General features: G+C 47.4%; 1 protein-coding gene and 1 long non-coding RNA gene across 5 annotated transcripts in view; one reads left to right on the top strand and one right to left on the bottom strand.

Moving 5' to 3' along the window:
• FAM3D (FAM3 metabolism regulating signaling molecule D) overlaps nucleotides 1-7,702 on the top strand; it is a 27,608-nt gene extending 19,906 nt beyond the window's left edge. For all 4 annotated transcript variants that reach the window (XM_059161351.1, XM_059161350.1, XM_059161352.1 and 1 more), the window contains exons 8-10: nucleotides 3,910-3,994; nucleotides 4,679-4,805; nucleotides 7,290-7,702. In XM_059161351.1, the coding sequence (XP_059017334.1) occupies nucleotides 3,910-3,994; nucleotides 4,679-4,805; nucleotides 7,290-7,379 (302 nt within the window). In that variant the 3' untranslated portion in view covers nucleotides 7,380-7,702. The remainder of the gene's footprint in view (nucleotides 1-3,909; nucleotides 3,995-4,678; nucleotides 4,806-7,289) is intronic.
• LOC131824078 (uncharacterized) lies at nucleotides 7,671-18,972 on the bottom strand. The gene is made up of 2 exons (XR_009350741.1): nucleotides 18,442-18,972; nucleotides 7,671-8,121 (listed from the first exon to the last, which is right to left on the bottom strand). It is a non-coding gene; the product is annotated as an uncharacterized LOC131824078 (long non-coding RNA).

Raw genomic sequence — 18,972 nt, 5'->3', positions numbered from 1 at the left:
AGCCTGCGGACAGGACTCTGACCTCCCTGGGCTGGCTGTTCCCTCCAGCACCTTCCTCACCCCACCCCCAGGCTGCCTGGTGAAGCTGTGCTGGGGGCAGGAGTCTCACCCAACAATCCTCACATCTTCTAAAGCACCGTGGAATCCGTCCCAAATTTGACCCCAGATTCTCGACAAGGAGTGAGGCAGCAGCAGGGCGGCCCCTCATAGGCAGCAGACGTCTTGGTCCAACAGTGATGGGTTTCCATCAGGGCAGCTGAACTGAGCCCAGTCCCCTTCTCAGAGATCAGTTTGGCTCGGTCTCCCTTCCCTGTGCCTGGGAGCTCAGGGCCGGCTCTGGGCTCAGGCATCACTACCTTCCTGTACCCACCTAAACACACGAGCCCAAGAGGGGACAAAGCCAGGCAGCAAGAAAGCAAGAAGCCCTCTTGGCTTTGCAAACAAAGGAGGGGCTGAAAGGTGGGCCGTAGGAATCCGGTGCCCAGCAGTCACTGTGGGGAATATTTGGGAAGGCGATCTGATGCACCGCAAAGACAGCAGCTGGCGCCCTGACCCCTGGTCCCCTGGGTCCCCTGAGGGTCACCCCCGTCTGAGTCCCAGCTCATGGGTAGGGTCTGCGGGGCCTGAGGGGCCTGTCTGCTAGCTGACAGCCTGCCTTAGGGCCCATGCAGGCTTCTTTCAGGCATGCCCCGATACGGCAGAAGCTACAGAGTAGGACCGAGGCATGGCCAGGGCCTTGCAGGGGCTGGAGGGGAAGAAGAGGACAGAGCTTGGAGATGGGTGAGGAGATGGTGGATCAGGGGTGGCTCAGGGCCAGGTTTATGGAAAAGCTCCAGTCTCTGGAATCAAAGACTTCAGACTGAGGCAGGTGACCCCTTGTGAACTTCAATTTTGTCATATGTAAAATAGAGGTAAATTATAGTGTCCCTTCAGGAGATGGATCAAGGAGATTGGGTGGGAACTGACATCAATCAGTGGGAGGGGCCCGGGGTGCAGACAGCCGCCTCCCCTCCCTCTCCTCCCTGCGCCCCCCCATCCCCATGACTCAGAAGTAAGGTCATTGTTAGAATGAAAAGGGTAAAAAATAATTTATTTAAATTCAGTTAACATCTAGTGTGTTACTGGTTTCAGAGGTAGAGTTCAGGGATTCATCGGTCTTACCTAACACCCAGTGCGCATTACACCGTGGGCCCTCCCTAATGCCCACCACCCAGTTACCCATCTTCCCCACCCACCTGCCCTCCAGCAGTGCTCAGTTTGCTTCCTACAGTTAAGAGTCTCTTCTGATTTGTCCTCCTCTCTGATTTCATCATTTTATTTTTTCCTCCCTTCCCCTGTGATTCCGTTGTGTTTCTTATATTCCACGTATGAGTGAGATCATATGATAGTTGTCGTTCTCTGACTTATTTTAGTTAGAAGAATACCCTCTAGTTCCATTCACATCATTGCAAATGGCAAGATTTCTTTTTTTTTTTTTAAGATTTTATTTATTTATTTGACAGACAGGGATCATAAGTAGGCTGAGAGAGCAGGGAGGAAGCAGGCTCCCTGCTGAGCAGAGAGCCCTATGCGGGGCTCGTTCCCAGGACCCTGAGATCATGACCTGAGCCGAAGGCGGAGGCTTAACCCACTGAGCCACCTAGGTGCCCTAAGATTTCATTTTTTGATGGCTGAGTAATATTCCACTGTTATATGTACACTCACACATACACACACACCATATCATCTTTATCTATTCATCAATGGACATCTGGGCTTTTTCCAAAATTTGGCTACGTGGACATTGCTGCTATGAACATTGGGGTGCACATGCCGCTTCACTACATCTGTATCTTTGGGGTAAATACCAGTAGTGCAATTGCTGGGTTGTAGGGTAGCTCTATTTTCAACTTTTTGAGGAACCTCCATACTGTTTTCTAGAGTGTCTGCACCAGCTTGCATTCCCACCAACAGTGTAGGAGGATTCCCCTTTTTCCTGTTCTTTCCGACACCTGTTGGTTCCTGAGTTGTTCATTTTAGCCATTCTGACTGGTGTGAGGTGGTATCTCACTGGGGTTTTGATTTGTATTTCCCTTATGCCAAGTGGTGTGGAGCATTTTTTTCATGTGTCTCTTGGTCATTTGGATGTCTTCTTTGCAGAAATGTCTGTTTGCATCTTCTGCCCATTTCTTGATTGGATTGTGTGTTCTTTGGGTGTTGAGTTTGATAAGTTTTTTATAGATTCTGGATGCTAGCCCTTTATCTGATAAGACACTTGCAAATATCTTCTCCCATTCTATAGATTGTCAAAAAGGGTAAAAAATGATTTAAAAGAAACTAAATTTTATATTGCTCTATTATGAATGTGGATATAAGGATAACCATGGCTGATGGGAACCCAGAAACAGAAGCATTTGAAGACAAGTTGCCCCTTCCCACAAGAGATAAAAGAAGTCAATGACTTCTTCAAGTGAGAAGATAATTGACAGAAGATTTTTTTTCCCTAAACATTATTGTCCATCCCAGATAATAACAGATATTGATATCTGGAACTAATGGCTCCAACAAATTTTCAGAGTTCCCTCTTTTGTCTCGAGATATCAAGGGCCATTTCACTAACAGAGCCGCTGTGGTCATGGACTACAAGCCTCTGTGTTACTGAGCTGGCTGGCAGCTGGCCTTGCTTTCAGAATTTGTTTCTTCCCCTAAGTCCAAGAGATCCCCAAGGAATACTAGAACTGGCTCACCTTCACGGGCATGGGCCTGTGGGTAGGGCAGCCATGCAGTCCTTTGCTTAGAGCAAACTTCGGTTTGGTCTGAAGCTCTCTCTGCCTTCACCGCCTTGAAATTCTTAATTTTTTAACAGAATGATCCACATTTTGATTTGCACTGGGCCCCCAAAATTATGTTCCTGATTCTGCTGATAATTACAATTCCATTATAGTGCGTTTTCTATATGCCCAGAGTCATCATCACATTTGCTGTTTACAAAAATGCTGTGGGCGGGACTACGAATCATCCTCATGTGACAGATGTAGCCCCTACTTCTCCCACTAGGCAAGTCTTGCCTATACTTCCTTATGTATGGGCTTCCTGTTCAAGAGCCCCCACACACATAAATCCCACCATATCCAGAGTACGATCTGAATTACTAGTATTTTCTTTTGAACCAGTTCACTTCTTTTAACCTAAATATATCTTAAAAGATATATTTACATTTATATTTATATATCTATCTGTGCCCTAAGTTACCAGTTTTTATGCAGGAAAGGTGACTATAAAAATAAACACAATGGAAACAAATCCATGTCCTTGAAGCAAGCTGGGTGCCAATGCCCCCCTCCCCACCAAGTGCTGCACCTAGGCCTGCTCTCTGGTAAGTGTGGAGATTGTGCAAGTGCAGGGAGGTATTAAAGATGCAAAAGGAGACTTGCTCCTTGGTCTAAGCTGGAGAACTGGTGCACACAGATGTTCTCTCTCAGTGACCTGAGTTGTCTGTGGTACAGTGAGCTTACCTGTCCTCTGAATTCAACACAGACAAGTTAGGTTCTTAACCAGCGTAGAAGGAAGTGACAGGGGGTATACAGAAATCTCAGAGTTTCTGAGAGATGACTGCACTCCATTCCTTAGGTACAGGTCCCCAACGGCCTTTAGAACAGTGCCTCTCACACCTGGCTGCTTGTCAGGATCACCTATGGAATTTTTGAATTCCAGGGTCCACTCCTGATCACCTGAATGAGGCTGCCCTTGGTCCAGGCACTTTGCTCTCCCCTGGACAAGGGCTACAGGGAGCTTCACCCAAGGTCCCCTCCCACTGACCCTGAGCTTCAGATGGAGCTCTGTGTCACCCTGCCCCTGGCCACTCGTGGATCTTCCAGGCAGGAGCAGAGAATGAGAATGACCAGCACCCCACTTTCCTTTCTCCTGCAGATATTACGCTCCTGGTAAAGTTCCTTAAAGAAATCCCAGAGGGCACACTAGTGCTAGTGGCCTCCTATGATGACCCAGGAACCAAGTAAGTGGGAACCTCCACCTGGCCAGCTATGGGTTGAAGTGACCCAAATGCTTCCAAGTCCTAAGTGCCTTTTCCCCACTCCTCCTCTGGCTCTATCTTCTGGCAGCTTCTCCGAGGGAAATAACCAGACCAGTGCACAAAGACGTGTTCCCCATCACAGCCTCCGTTACAGCATTGGAAAATTGGATGCACTGGCTGTGTCCAATAGAGACCAAATAGTTACCGAAATTGTGACACATGTTGATATGACATTGTATGTGCATAGAAGAAGACCTTCATCAAAAATGATGAAGTAGAAAATTTAAGGATGTGGAACAATGCTCACGATTTAGTATTAAGCAGGAAAAAAACATATTATAAATGCATTGGTATGACCCCCACCCCTGCCAGGGCATGGGGGAAAAAGACATTAAGGAAATATACATGAAAGTGTTACAATGATTATGTCAAGTGGGGTGAGACTGTAATTTTTAGTTCCTCTGTGATGGTCCATATTTTCCAGATAAACATGTATATTTGTAAACAGATGCAAAACCGTACTCCTAGCCACTCAGCCCTAGTCCCCCTGAATGCAGCTCTGCCCAGCACGGTGGCTGCACCCAGCAGGCAGAGGGGAGGCCAAGTGCTTGAGAACCTGTCTCTTCTCCCACCCCCCACGTCACTGTCCTTTCTGGTCCTCTGCAGAATGAATGATGAGACCAGGAAGCTTCTCACCAACTTGGGCAGTTCCTATGCAAAGCAGCTGGGCTTCAGAGATAGCTGGGTCTTCTTAGGGGCCAGAGACCTCAGGGATAAAAGCCCTTTTGAGCAGGTGAGTTCCTGGTGGCCTCTTCAGCCCAGTGAGGCAGGTGGGGGTAAGGTGCCAAGGATGGATGGACAAGGACTGGGGTGGCTGGGGAGGACACTGTGGGGACCTCAGAGGTCAGGGTGGCCCAACTGGCTAATCCCCTCACAGAAAGTGGACTTGACCATTTTGCAAGGAGCTGGGTCATCTGGAAATGGGTAAGTACCAGAAAGGAGAAGGAAAAGGAGAAAAGAATGGTGAGGGAAGTGAGGAATGGGAAAAAGAGAAAGGAATGTCGGGATGAAGCCTGCATGATGGGCAGAGCAGGGGGCAGGACGTCTGGCTTCTGGTCCCAGTGGAAACCTAAGCCCAGCCCCTTCTGTCTCTCTACTCCCCTGCCCCAGGCCTCAGGCCTCCCCACCAGAGGCAAGAGGTTTAGACCAGGGAAGCGCTCCCCTTCTAAGCTCCCTGTAGAGAGGATAAATTTCCATCAAGAGGAGGACAGAGGGCGCACCTGGGTGGCTCACTCTTTGGGCCTCTGCTTTTGGCTCAGGTCATGATCTCAGGGTCCTGGGATCGAGCCCCACAATGGGCTCCCTGCTCAGTGGGAAGCCTGCTTCTCCCTCTCCTACTCCCCCTGCTTGTGTTTCCTCTCTTGTCTCTTTCTCTCTCTCTCTCTGTCAAATAAGTGAATAATGTCTTTTGAAAAAGGAGGACACAGGAGAACCTGCCTGAGTCCACGGGAGGGGTCAGGCGTGGTCCATGACTTGTGGCCCCACAGCTACCACCCAGGCCCCAAGCAGAGTCTGGAGTCTCAGGGGTGCTCAGGGGAGGAAAGGGGAGTCCGTAAAGGGGTGGGAGCCTCCAGGGAAATGCTGCACCTTCTCTCCCTGACCCCATCTGTGCATCCCCAATCAGAGCAATTCCCAGATGTGGGAGAACTAGCCTGATCTTCCAGGGCCTGAGGTAGCCCGCAGTCTGGTGGTGAGAATGTTCAGCTCTGCACAGATCCCAAGGCAGGCAGCTAAGAGTCGATGTTTCAGACACATCATAGGACTATTGAGGAGACTGGACGCTATCCTGAAGGCAGTGGGGAGCCATGGAGGGCTTAAGCAGAGAAGAGCATTTGGAGACATGAGAAACACTAGTATTCAGCCAGCACTGACTCTGTGCAGGCTCCGCTGAGCAAGGTACCTGCAGCGCCGCCTTTAATTCCTCAATGAAGCAGGTACACCCTGCCGCTGCCACTGTTGAGGGTCCGGAGCAGAGCAGAGGTTTTAGCCGGCTTGTCTGGACCTGATGCTGACATAGTTCTCATCCAGGTCTGCCGGCCTCCACGGAGGTTCCCATCCCCATGTTCTCAGCACAGCCTCCCTGGCTGAGCACAGGGAGAAGGCAGGGAGGAGGCCCAGGCAGAGGCACAGCAGCCTGCAGGGGAGGGGCTGAGGGAGGCAGGGGAGGGACTGCGTTAAGACTCCGGACTTTGCGTGGGGGAACCATGATGAGCTGCAAGGGATTTCTGCCTTGTCTGGAAGATGCTGGCCTGGTTAGTCTGTGTGAGTTTCTAAGAGAATGAACTCAGGTCGTTGGAAATTACTTTTTAAAAATGATAATACAAAGTAGCTTATGCTGGAGGAGACAAGGAGGGAGCCCTCTGGTTATAGCCTCTGGGTGAAGAACACAGGCCAGGGTGGGGGCGGGGAGGGTGGAGGATAGATCCATCACCCAGAGGGCAGTGGGGGCCACGATGTGATGGAAAACATTAGGTCCTTTGTTCCCATACATGGGGCTCTGGGTTTCAGAGATGCAGCATCTAGAATTTCTTTTATCCCTAAGGGTTAGCTACAATTATTCCACTGGAATAATTGTATTTACATTTTTTTACATTTACATTTACATTTGCTATTTACATTTTTTTCCTCCAAAAACTACGTGTAGGCACTTTAAACACAATCTTAACTTATTTTATTCTCTCTATATTTATTATCAGTACTACTATTACACAGTGGTTCTGCCCCTGGGGTACCTTTGGCCCTTTGTGCCTCAGGTTCCCCATCAGCAGAATGGAATGGTCATGGTATGGGCCTTCTTAAGGCTCTTGTAAGGGATAAATACATAAGGCACTTTGCACCTGGCATAGAGCAAGTGCTTTTGTCATTGTTGTGGTGGTGGTTTGGGGGTGTCCTAGAGAGGCTGATGGAGAATTTGGCAGAGGAGCTAACCCTCTGCATGCCTGCCCCAGTGCTTGCTACCCCCCCTCCCCAGGGCACGACCGGCAAGGACTGAGCTCTGACCTCCTCCGTAAAACCCTGGGCATGTTGCCGTCCCTCTGTGCCCCAGTTTCCCCACCTGTGAAGTGGGCTGGTCCTATCCGACCTCACCACCTCCCCTTGGGGCTGAAACCAGGGTGAAGTGAGTGAAGGCAGGATGTCTTAAAGCGCAGTGAAAACTCAGGTGTGAATCTTGAACAGCCTCCCCCATGGTCCACGTTTCTCTTCTCTCTCTCTCTAGTTCTTAAAGAACAACCCAGACACAAACAAATACGAGGGCTGGCCGGAGCTGCTGGAGCTGGAGGGCTGTGTTCCCCGGAAGGTATCTTAGGGCAGCTGCAGGACTGAAGAAGCCCTCTTGCTGTCCTAGAGTCAGCGCCAGCTGCGGCTGCAAGAAGGAAACCAGGTGGCCGATGGGAAGTTCCCCCGGGGGGGCAAGGGTCTGTGCCCTCTGCACACCTCCCCTCTTCTGAAGCAGCGCTCTCCCAGGGGCTGCGGCGGCCCAGCCGAGGTGGCCAGCCATCCGGAGTCCTTCCAGAGCCCCTCTGCAGGAAGAAGGAACGGTGTGCTTTCCCTCAAGATGGCCGGCGGTCACTCCCAAGGAAGGACAGACTGCTGCACCTGTGGCTCACTATTAAATTTTATTTTTGCTGATTTTGAATGAACTTTCTGAGCTTTCCATGGGATCAAACTGACCCAGGCCATGTTGGCTCGGGCGCAAGTGGGAACAGGTCAGCAACAGCTTCGGGTCCCAGGTTAGGCTGCTGGAAGACAGGTTGATTTCCTAGGGATTACGCGGAAGGGTGAATGAATGACTCCTCGGCTCCCGGCATGAGAGGTAAGACCCACAGAAGCAGAGAGAACCGTAGGAGAGGACACTGAGCATACTGTCTTCCCCTGCTGCTTGATGAGAGCTGGAGGCTCCAGAGCCAGAGAAGGGGAGGCAGGCACCGTCTGAGGAAAGCTGGGAGGAAGAGGCAGGCTGTCAGGTAAGCTTCAAGGAGGCCCATGGCCGCCTTCATCTTGGAGTGGTTCTCCAGGAGTAGCCCCCGAGATTTATTCAGGAGGTGATTCTGGAAAACACCAGTGGGGTGGGGAAGTCAGATGGGAAGGGGAAGGCAACCAGTAGAGGCTGTGTTGTCGACTGTCTTAGGGCTGTGCGTGAGGGGAGCCTAGTTCCTCGAGGCCTCCTGGGAATCCGCAAGTACACATATCAGAGATCTCTGAGCCAGGGGGAGGGAGCTGAGCTGCTTATGCACCACCCTGTCACTGCTGGGGAGCTGCTAGTGCTGGGGCTGATGGGAACTCCTGAGCACTTTTTATCTGCCCTACAGAAGAAAGTGTGGCCACCCGTGGCTGCAGTGTGAGTCCTTAGCCAAGAGACATTGACACCAGCCATTGGAGACCACAGAGGTGGTAAGGCCCAAGGGACGTGGTACAAACACCCTGCCTGAGGTGTCTGAGAAGGGCCATGGGTGGCGTGGCTAGGCCAAATCCTGGGAGGGGGACATGGAGGCAGACAGGACTGATGCCTGGGCTCCTGGGTGTGGACCAGGGAGACTGCAAAACTCCCATGGAAGTGCAAATGCCCTGAGCAGTGGACCACCAGACACTCAAGTCCTGCACACAGGGATGTGGGGCTCTGGGGATGGGCAAGGCTTCCAGTGTGCCCAGAGGGTCTAGGGTAGAGAGGAGGACAACAGTGTGGGACCCTTCAGCCAGGGGCCATAGTGGGCTGGAATTTGGGCTACAGTTGCAGTGGGGTTGAGATGGGTATTCAGAGCCTAACAGGCCAACTCTAAACAGGCTGGGTTGAGGAAGTCTAAGGAGGGCACCCAGCTAGCCGCCACCATGCCCAGTCCCATTACCCTGTTTTTCCCAGGGCAGATCACTCTCAGGGATTAAAGGGGGAGTTAGCTGGAAACCCCACACTAACCCGTATGCAGACACTCACATTTGTGTGGTGTAGAATGCCTGACGGCTACATACACAAATGAATGTGCTCCATTCCTGCCATTTTGTTCCAAGAGGCAGGGTCCTCTTCACACCTGACCATCAGTGCTACACAGGGCTGCCGCTGCACCTGGTCACCCTCCTTCCCCAGTCCCCAGGACTGAATGGCACCTTTCTGCAGGCCCAGGACCCTGATGGTGCCACTCCTTTTCTCTTGGCTGACATATCTTTTTTTTAATTAACATATAATGTATTATTTGTTTCAGGGGGACAGGTCTGTGATTCATCAGTCTTACACAATTCACAGCACAAACCATAGCAGGTACCCTACCCAGTGTCCACCACCCAGCTCCCCATCCCTCACAACACTCCCTCCACTCCAGCACCCCTGATTTTGTTTCCTAATATTGAGTCTCTTATGGTTTGTCTCCCTTTCTGGTTTCGTCTTGTTTCATTTTTCCCTCCCTTCCCCTGTGATCCTCTGTCTTGTTTCTCAAATTCCTCATATCAGTGAGATCATATGATAATTGTTTTTCTCTGATTGACTTAATTTCACCCAGCATAATACCCTCTAGTTTCAACTACGTCATTGCAAATGACAAGATTTCAGGCTTTTTGATGGCTGCACAGTATTCCATTCTCTCTCTCTATATATATATATATATATATATATATTTATTTATTTATTTTAGTTTTTTTATTATTTATTTGTTTATTATTTGTTTATTTATTTTATTTGTGTATGCAGCTGTCAGGCATTGTACACCACACAAATGTGAGTGTCTGCATAAGGGTTATTGGAGGGTTGTCAACTAACTCCCCTAACTGCCCCTTTAATCCCTGAGAGTGATCTGCCCTGGGAAAAACAGGGTAATGGGATTGGGCATGGTGGTGGCTGGCTGGGTGCCAGTACTAGTAGGGTAGTTTTATTTTCAACTTTTTGAGGAACCTCCATCCTGTTTTCCAGAGTGTTTGCACCAGCTTGCATTCCCACCAACAGTGTAGGAGGGTTCCCCTTTCTCTGCATCCTTGCCAACATCTGTTGGTTCCTGACTGGTTAATTTTAACCGTTCTGACTGGTGTGAGGTGGTAATCTCACAATGGTTTTAATTTGTATTTCCCTGATACCAGGTGATGCTTAGCATTTTTTTCATGTGTCTATTGGCCATTTGTATATCTTCTTTGGAAAAATGGCTGTTGATGTCTTCTTCCCATTTCTTGACTGGATTATGTGTTCTTCAGGTGTAAGTTTGAGAAGTTCTTTATGGATTTTGGATACTAGCCCATTAATATGTCATTTGTAAATATCTTCTCCCACTCTGTTGTCTTTTGGTTTTGTTAACTGTTTCCTTTGCTGTGCAAAAGCTTTTGATCTTGATGAAGTCCCAGTAGTTCATTTTTGCCCTTGCTTCCCTTGCCTTTGGCAATGTTTCTAGGAAGAAGTTGCTGTGGCTGAGGTCCAAGAGGTTGCTGCCTGTGTTCTCATCAAGGATTTTGATGAATCCCTGTCTCACATTGAGGTCTTTCATACATTTTGAGTCTACTTCTGTGTGTGGTGTAAGGAAATAGTCCAGTTTCATTCTTTTGCATGTGGCCGTCCAATTTTCCCAACACCATTTGTTGAATAGACTTTTTTCCATTGAATATTCTTTCCTGCTTTGTTGAAGATTCATTGACCACAGAGTTCAGGGTCTATTTCTGGGCTCTCTATTCTGTTCCATTGATATATGTGTCTGTTTTTGTACCAGTACCATACTGTCCTGATGATTACAGCTTTGTAATAGAGCTTCAAGTCCAGAATTGTGATGCCACAAGCTTTGGTTTTCTTTTTCAACATTTCTCTGGCTATTTAGGGTCTCTTCTGGTTCCATACAAATTTTGTGATTATTTGTTCAATTTCTTTCAAAAACGTTGATGATATTTTGATTCCATCAAAATCCCATTTAAGGGATTGCATTAAATGTGTAGATTGCTCTAGGTAGCATGGACATTTTAACAATATTTGTTCTTCAATCCATGATCATGGAATATTTTTCCATTTCTTTGTGTCTTCCGCAGTTTCTTTCATGAGTATTCTATAGTTTCCTCTTTTTTTGACCATGAAATAGCTTTTTTAAATTTAATTTTTATTAACACATAATGTATTGTTTCAGGGGAACAGGTCTGTGATTCATCAGTCTTACACAATTCACAGCACCTACCATAGCATGTACCCTCCCCAATGTCCATAACCCAGCCACCCCATCCCTCCCACCCCACTCTCCTCCTACAACCCTCAGTTTGTTTCCTTAGTCTCTTATGGTTTGTCCGCCTCTCTGGTTTCATCTTGTTTCGTTTTTCCCTCCCTTCCCCTGTGATCCTCTGTCTTGTTTCTCAAATTCCTCATATCAGGGGCACCTGGATGGCTCAGTGGGTTAAAGCCTCTGCCTTTGGCTCAGGCCATGATCTCAGGGTCCTGGGATCTAGCCCTGCATCGGGCTCTCAGCTCCGTAGGGAGCCTGCTTCCTCCTCTCTCTCTGCCTGCCTCTCTGCCTACTTGTGATCTCTGTCAAATAAATAAATAAAATCTTTAAAAAAAAATTCCTCATATCAGTGAGATCATATGATAATTGTCTTTTTTTGACTTATTTTGCATAGCATAATACCCTCTAGTTCCAACCATGTTGTTGCAAATGGCAAGATTTCAGGCTTTTGATGGCTGCCCAGTATTCCATTCTGTTATATATACCATCATTCATCTGTTGATGACATCTAGGCTCTTCCCATAGTTTGGCTATTGTGGACATTGCTGCTATAAACATTGGGGTGCACGTGCCCCTTCAGATCACTACATTTGTATCTTTGGGGTAAATACCCAGTAGTGCGATTGGTGGGTCATGGGGTAGCTCTATTTCAACTTTTTGAGGAACCTCCATACTGTTTTCTAGAGTGTTTGCACCAGCCTGCATTCCCACCAACAGTGTAGGAGGGTTCCCCTTTCTCCGTATCCTCGCCAACATCTGTTGTTTCCTGACTAGTTAATTTTAGCCATTCTGACTGGTGTGAGGTGGTATCTCATCGTGGTTTTGATTTGTATTTCTTTCTATAGTTTTCTGAGTACAGATTCTTTGCCTCTTTGGTTAGGTTTATTCCTAAGTATCTTATGGTTTTGGGTGCATTTACAATTTAGGTGGAAATTTACAATTACAATTTACAATTGTAAATGCACCCAAATTTGTAAAAATGTAAATGTAAATGGGATGGACTTCTTAATTTCTCTTTCTTCTGTCTTGCTGTTGGTGTATAGAAGTGCAACTTTTGTAACAACATGGACGGGACTGGAAGAGATTATGCTGAGTGAAATAAGCAGAGAGAGTCAATTATCAAATGGTTTCACTTATTTGTGGAGCATAACAAATAACATGGAGGACTTGTGGATATGGAGAGGAGAAGGGAGTTTAGGGAAATTGGAAGGGGAGGTGAACCATGAGAGACTATGGACTCTGAAAAACAACCTGAGGGTTTTGAAGTGGGGGGAGGTTGGGGGAGCCAGGTGGTGGGTATTAAGGAGGGCACGTATTGCATGGAGCACTGGGTGTGGTGCAAAAACAATACTGTTACGCTGAAAAGAAATTTAAAAAAAAATTGCAACTGATTTCTGTGCATTGATTTTATATCCTGCCACTTGATTGAATTCCTGTATGAGTTCTAGAAGTTTTGGAGTAGAGTCTTTGGGTTTTCCACCTAAAGTATATCATCTGCAAAGAGTGAGTGACTTCTTCTTTGCTGATTTGGATGCCTTTTATTTCTTTTTGTTTTCTGATTGCTGAGGCTAAGACTTAGAGTACTATGTTGAATAGCAGTGGTGACAGTGGACAGCCCTGCCGTGTTCCTGACTTTAGGGGAAAAGCTCTCCAGTTTCCCCCATTGAGAAGGATACTTGCTGTGGGCTTTTCATAGATGCCTTTTATGATATTGAGGTTTGTACCCTATATCCCTATACTGTGAAGAGTTTTAATCAAGAAAGAATGCTGTAATTTGTCATATTTTTTTTCTGCATCTGTTGAGAGGATCATATGGTTTTTGTTCTTTCAGTGTGATACACTACCTTAATAAAAGACAGATTTGCAGATGTTAAACCAACCTTGTAGCCCAGGAGTAAATCCACTTTGTCATGGTGAAAAATCCTTTTAATGTACTGTTGGATCCTGTTGGCTAGTATTTTGGTAAGAATATTTGCATCCATGTTCATTAGGGATATTGGTCTCTAATTCTTTTTGATGGGGTCTTTGGGTTTGGCACCAAAGTAAGGCCTGCCTCATAAAATGAGTTTGGAAGTTTTCCTTCCATTTCTATTTTTTGGAACAGTTTCAGGAGAATAGGTATTAATTCTTTAAATGTTTGGTAGGATTCCTCTGGTGGGCTCTTGTTTGTTGGGAGATTTTTGATTACTGCTTCAAATTCCTTGCTGGTTATGGGTCTGTTCAGGTTTTCTTGTTGGGAGATTTTTGATTACTGCTTCAAATTCCTTGCTGGTTATGGGTCTGTTCAGGTTTTCTATTTTGTCCTAGTTCAGTTTTTCTAGTTTATACATTTCTAGGAATGCATCCGTTTCTTCCAGATTGTCCAGTTTGCTGGCATATAGTTGCTCATAATATGTCCTTTAATTGTTTGTATTTATTTGGTACTGCTTGTGATCTCTTCTCTTTCATTCATGATTTTATTAATTTGGATCCTTTCTCTTTTGTTTTTGATAGGTCTGGCCAAGGGTTTATCAATATATTTATTTATCTTTATCAATTTTATTTATTCTTTCAGAGAACCAGCTCCTAGTTTTGTTGATCTGTTCTACTGCTCTTTTGGTTTTGATTTCATTGATTTCTGCTCTGATCTTTATTATTTTTCTTCAGGTTCAGGTTCAGGTTTTCTTTGCTGTTCTTTCTCCAGCTCCTTTAGGTGTAGGGGTACTTTGTGTACTTGAGACCTTTCTTGTTTCTTAAGAAAGGCTTGTATTGCAATGTATGTTCCTCTCAGGACCGCCTTTGCTGCATCCCAAAGATTTTGAACAGTTGTGTTTCCATGAATTTTTTTAATTCTACTTTAATTTCCCAGTTGACCCACTCAATCTTTAGTAGGATGCTCTTTTTTTTTTTTTTTTTTTTTTTTTTTATTTTTATTTTTTTTTTTTTTAAAGATTTTATTTATTTATTTGACAGACAGAGATCACAAGTAGGCAGAGAGGCAGGCAGAGAGAGGGAAGGGGGAAGCAGGCTCCCCGCTGAGCAGAGAGCCCCATGCGGGGCTCGATCCCAGGACCCTGAGATCATGACCTGAGCCGAAGGCAGAGGCTTTAACCCACTGAGCCACCCAGGCGCCCCTAGTAGGATGCTCTTTAGCCTCCATGTATTTGAGTTCTTTCCAACTTTGCTCTTGTGATTGAATTCTAGCTTCAGAGCATTGGGGTCTGAAAATATGCAGGGAATGATCACAGTCTTTTGGTACTGGTTGAGACCTGATTTGTGACCCAGGATGTGATCTATTCTGGAGAATGTTCCATGTGCACTAGAGAAGAATGTGTATTCTGTTGCTTTGGGGTAAAATGTTCTGGATATATCGGTGATACCCATTTGGTCCAGTTTGTTATTTAAAGCCTTTATTATCTTGGCAATCTTTTGCTTGGATAATCTGTCCATTTCAGTGAGGGGGGTGTTAAAGTCCCCTACTATTAGTGTATTACTGTTGATGTGTTTCTTTGAGTTTGTTATTAATTGGCTTACCTAATTGGCTGCTCCCATATTAGGGGCATAGATATTTATAATTGTTAGTTCTTCTTGTTGAATAGACCCTTTAACTATAGTGTCCTTCCTCATCTTTTTATAGTCTTTAGTTTAAAAGCTAATTTATCTGATATAAGGATTGCCACCCCAGCTTTCTTTTGCTGTCCATTAGCATGATAAATTGTCTTCCACCCCCTTCCTTTAAATCTGGAGGTGTCTTTGGGTCTAAAAATGAGTCTCTTGTAGACTGCATATTGATGGGTCTTGGTTTTTTATCCATTCTGATACCCTGTATCTTTTTGATTGGGGCATTTAGCCTATTTACATTCAGGGTAACTATTGAAAGATATGAATTTAGTGTCATTATATTTCAACTGACTGACTTCTTATTCTACTCTGTTGCAGGCAGTGTGGTGGAGGGAAAGCCCAGCCTGGGTCTGAGCACTGGCTCTCCACTGGCTAGCTGGGTGAGCAGATGTCTCCTCTGAGCCAGAGTGCCCCTGTGAGAAATGGAGGATTCTGTCCATCTCTCAGGGGCTCATGGGCATGAAATATGATAAAATATCCACATCACTAAAAGTTGTCAAAAAAGGAAAAAAAATTTATACACACACACATATATAAATAAATGCATATATATACATATATACATATACATTATATATATATATATATATATACACACACACACACACACACACCCACCCACCCACCCTGGGAGAGGTAGTGACCATGGACAGCCAGATGGGCCTGGATGAGGAGACATGACCACCTGGTGTGTAGGAATTGTCATAAAGAGGGTCAGTTCACCATGAGGAAAGGCTTAGCACGAGGGAGCCTCTCTTGCCGCTGCCACATGGGGCCTGTGGAGAGGCCCCCTGCTGTTGCATGCAAGGTGGAGGGAAAGACAGGAGGCTGAGACCACAAAGACCACAGGTCATGCCCCCTCGTGCCTCCCCCCCCTCACCCAGGGGCAGGCCTCAGTTGGCACATCATCTGCTGGAAGGGAGCCCAAATGACCATCAGTTAATAAGGTTAATAATGTAATAGTAAATCCACTATTTATTTAAATAACTGGGTGGCCCCAGGCACAGCTTGTAACCCCACTTTCTCCATCTGCGAAATGGACAAACACCTGCTCCTTCTTGACCCACAATCTTGTAGAGGAAAGCAAGGCTTACATCATGCCTCTTACATGCTGCCTTTCTCAGGGTGGATCCCAGAAGCCAACTGGCAGGTGAGTGTTCTCGTGCAGGTGATTTATTAAGGACGCAGGTATGGGAGTGGTGGGGGAGCAAGATAGGGAAAGGGACACAGCCAAGCAAAGGGACAATTTGAAGCCAGCTCCCAGCCTGATGTAAATTATTATTAATGTTAATAATGCCAACCTACCCAGGACATGGCATTCTAGAGCCAGCCCCTTATAGGTCCCCCTGGGGTGGGCATCGCAAAAATGGCAAATGCCTATCAGATTCTCAACACCACTGTCAGGGCACTGTGGCCACTACGGGGAACCCTGCCCCCAGGTCAGCTCAGGGTTAGGCCAGACAGTCCAGGAAAATGGCGGAGAGATTTAGGTCTATAGTCCCCTTATGAGACTGTTTCCTATTCAGTCGTAACTCACCTGCTACACATCAAGAACTGGGTAGGCACTGGGGACACCACGGTGAAGAAAACCAGACACAGTCCCTGCTCATAGTACGGGAGGACCCAGATCAAGAGGCAGTAGGACTTGGTTATGTTCAGGTCGGGGGTGGGGGGTTACTGCAGGATCAGAGAAGGCATCCTGGAGGAAGCAGCATCCACACTAAGCCTGCAGAAGGCACAGGAGTTCACCAGGTCTAGAGGGGAGGGAGGCCAGGCCAGGGAGCAGCATGAACCAGGCCTGCAAGCTGGAAAGGTCTGGAGGGGCAGAGGCGGGTAACAAGGACTAAGCAGGAAGGAATGACAGGCTTAAGGGTCCTGGGGACTAGGTGCAGGGACTCGGACTTTGTCCAGGGGCTGTGGGGACATGGGGAGAGATTGAAGTTGGGGAACGACCCCATCAGATTTGCAGTTTTTGAAAATTCCTCCTGGCTGCTGTATGGAGAAGGGAGTGGAGAAAGGGAGGCCAGCACGTAGGCTGCTGCATCAGCCAGAGTGGTAGCCTGGAGCAGGCGATGGCATGGGGATGGAAAATAGAGGACCAGTGCCAGGGATATTCGGGAAGTAAACCAGACAAGACTTGATGGATTTCTCTCATCATCAGGGTGGACAAGGCTTCAGGAGTCTCTGCAGGTTACTCACGGGCCTCAGATCTTGGGACTCCTATTTCCCTATCCTCTCCGCCACCAGCACACCACTCCTCTCTCCCAGGACTGAGGATGGAGAGGGCAAAAAGCAGGGTGTGTGATGCAGTCTGTTCCCTCAGCCCCTGCGGGGCTTTCCTGCAGCTGTAATTCCGGTTCTCACCAGTAGGTGGCAGCCTAAGCTAGAAAGGGAAAGGGAGCAAGATTACCCCTGCCTGCCCTGTTTGGGGAAAGGTGCTGTGCTTGATGGTCGCGTGCCTGGAACTTAAAATGGGCGGTGGACTGACTATCACATTAACAGCAGCACCTAACTTCTAGGTGGAATTGCTGTTGTATATTCTGGGCAGGGGTTTATATGAATTTCATTCTCACAGCCCCATGTGGTCGGGCCCTTTGTTATCTTTTATACTGAGGAGAATGAGGCTCAGAGAGGTCAAAGGACCCATCCAAAGTCACACAGCTAAGAAACCTCAGATTAAGGGTTGGAATCCCAGCCCCCTACACGAAACAAACCCTTCAGAAATACTTGCCCTGAAACTACTCAGGGGTGAACAATGTCTTCCTCCCTCTCCTCCTCCTCTTCCCCTTCCTCTCCCACACCCAGGCCGCCTCTGCTTCCTGCTCCACTTCCACCTGAATGCCTCTAAAGACATTTGAAAATTGCTCAGAACCTCTGAGTCAACGTTCTCTAAACCTTCCCCCGTTCTGTAAGCCTTGCTTCCCTTTACAAGATTGTGGGTCAGGAAGGAGCAGGAGTTTAGGTCCATTTCGCAGATGGAGAAAGACAGGCTGGGAGCTGTGCCTGGGGCCACCACGCCCCCTTCCTGTCCTGGCCTGGGGTCCCGTTCGCTCACTGCAGACTCACATCCTGCCAGGAGCCGGGCTTCGGGACCTTCAGCCAATTGAGGCCTCCCGTCCACCAGGCTTTCGGTGCAGCTCATAAGTCATATTACAGCAGGACTTCAAGCAGATGGGGAACAATTAATAAACGGGGAAAATTCCTTTTCTCTCCTCCCATCCCACCAAGAGCCAAGCTGGTGGATAATTATGGGATGGCTGCCAAAGGGGTTTGATCTTCAGGGTTGACTTCTGGCATTTTTACTGCTCTGGCTGACAGCCAATGTAGTCACTGCCCTTTACAGTTTTGCAGCTGCTCTCCTTACGGCAGGAAATCAGAAGCTGTACCCCGGCCATGAATGAAACAGGGAGAAAGGGAATGTTGGGGGGGGGGGTTGCACTGAGCCAGGGACTGGACCCAGAAGAAGGAGCAAAGGAAGGAGCCACATTTTTGCTTGCCCAGAGGGGACAGGACAGGGAGCTCTTGCAAGGAGCTAGGGCTGTGTTAGACACTCTACCTACTTAGACTACTTCATTTCATCCCCCATCCTGTACTCACCCTCTTCACCAATATTTGTTGAGTAACTGCAATGTGCCAAGCTCTATTTTAGACCCAGGGGGTAAACTGATGAATGAGACAGACCAGGTCCCAGCCTTTGTGGAGCTGTCATTCGGGTGCAGGAGCTGAACAATAAACACAGAGATAATATCCTTCCAGTTGCTGATAAATGCTATGAAAAAAAGTAATAAACAGAGATCCCAGGAGGCTAGTCTGCATAGAGAGTCAGGGCAGGCTTCTCTGAGGAGGTGATAATGGGCCCTGTTGGATAAAAGGAAAGAACTATGCAAGATTTAAAAATGGAGTCAAGGTGGGACGCCTGGGTGGCTCAGTTGGTTGAGCGGCTGCCTTCGGCTCAGGTCATGATCCCAGCGTCCTGGGATCGAGTCCTACATCGGGCTCCTTGCTCAGCAGGGAGCCTGCTTCTCCCTCTGCCTCTGCCTACCATTCTGTCTGCCTGTGCTCGCTCTCTCCCACTCTCTCTCTGATAAATAAATAAAATCTTAAAAAAAAAAAAAATGGAGTCAAGGG

The sequence above is a fragment of the Mustela lutreola genome, chromosome 2 (assembly GCF_030435805.1).
Source record: "Mustela lutreola isolate mMusLut2 chromosome 2, mMusLut2.pri, whole genome shotgun sequence".
Taxonomy (NCBI): Eukaryota; Metazoa; Chordata; class Mammalia; order Carnivora; family Mustelidae; genus Mustela; species Mustela lutreola.
This window is presented reverse-complemented; position numbering and strand designations above follow the sequence as displayed.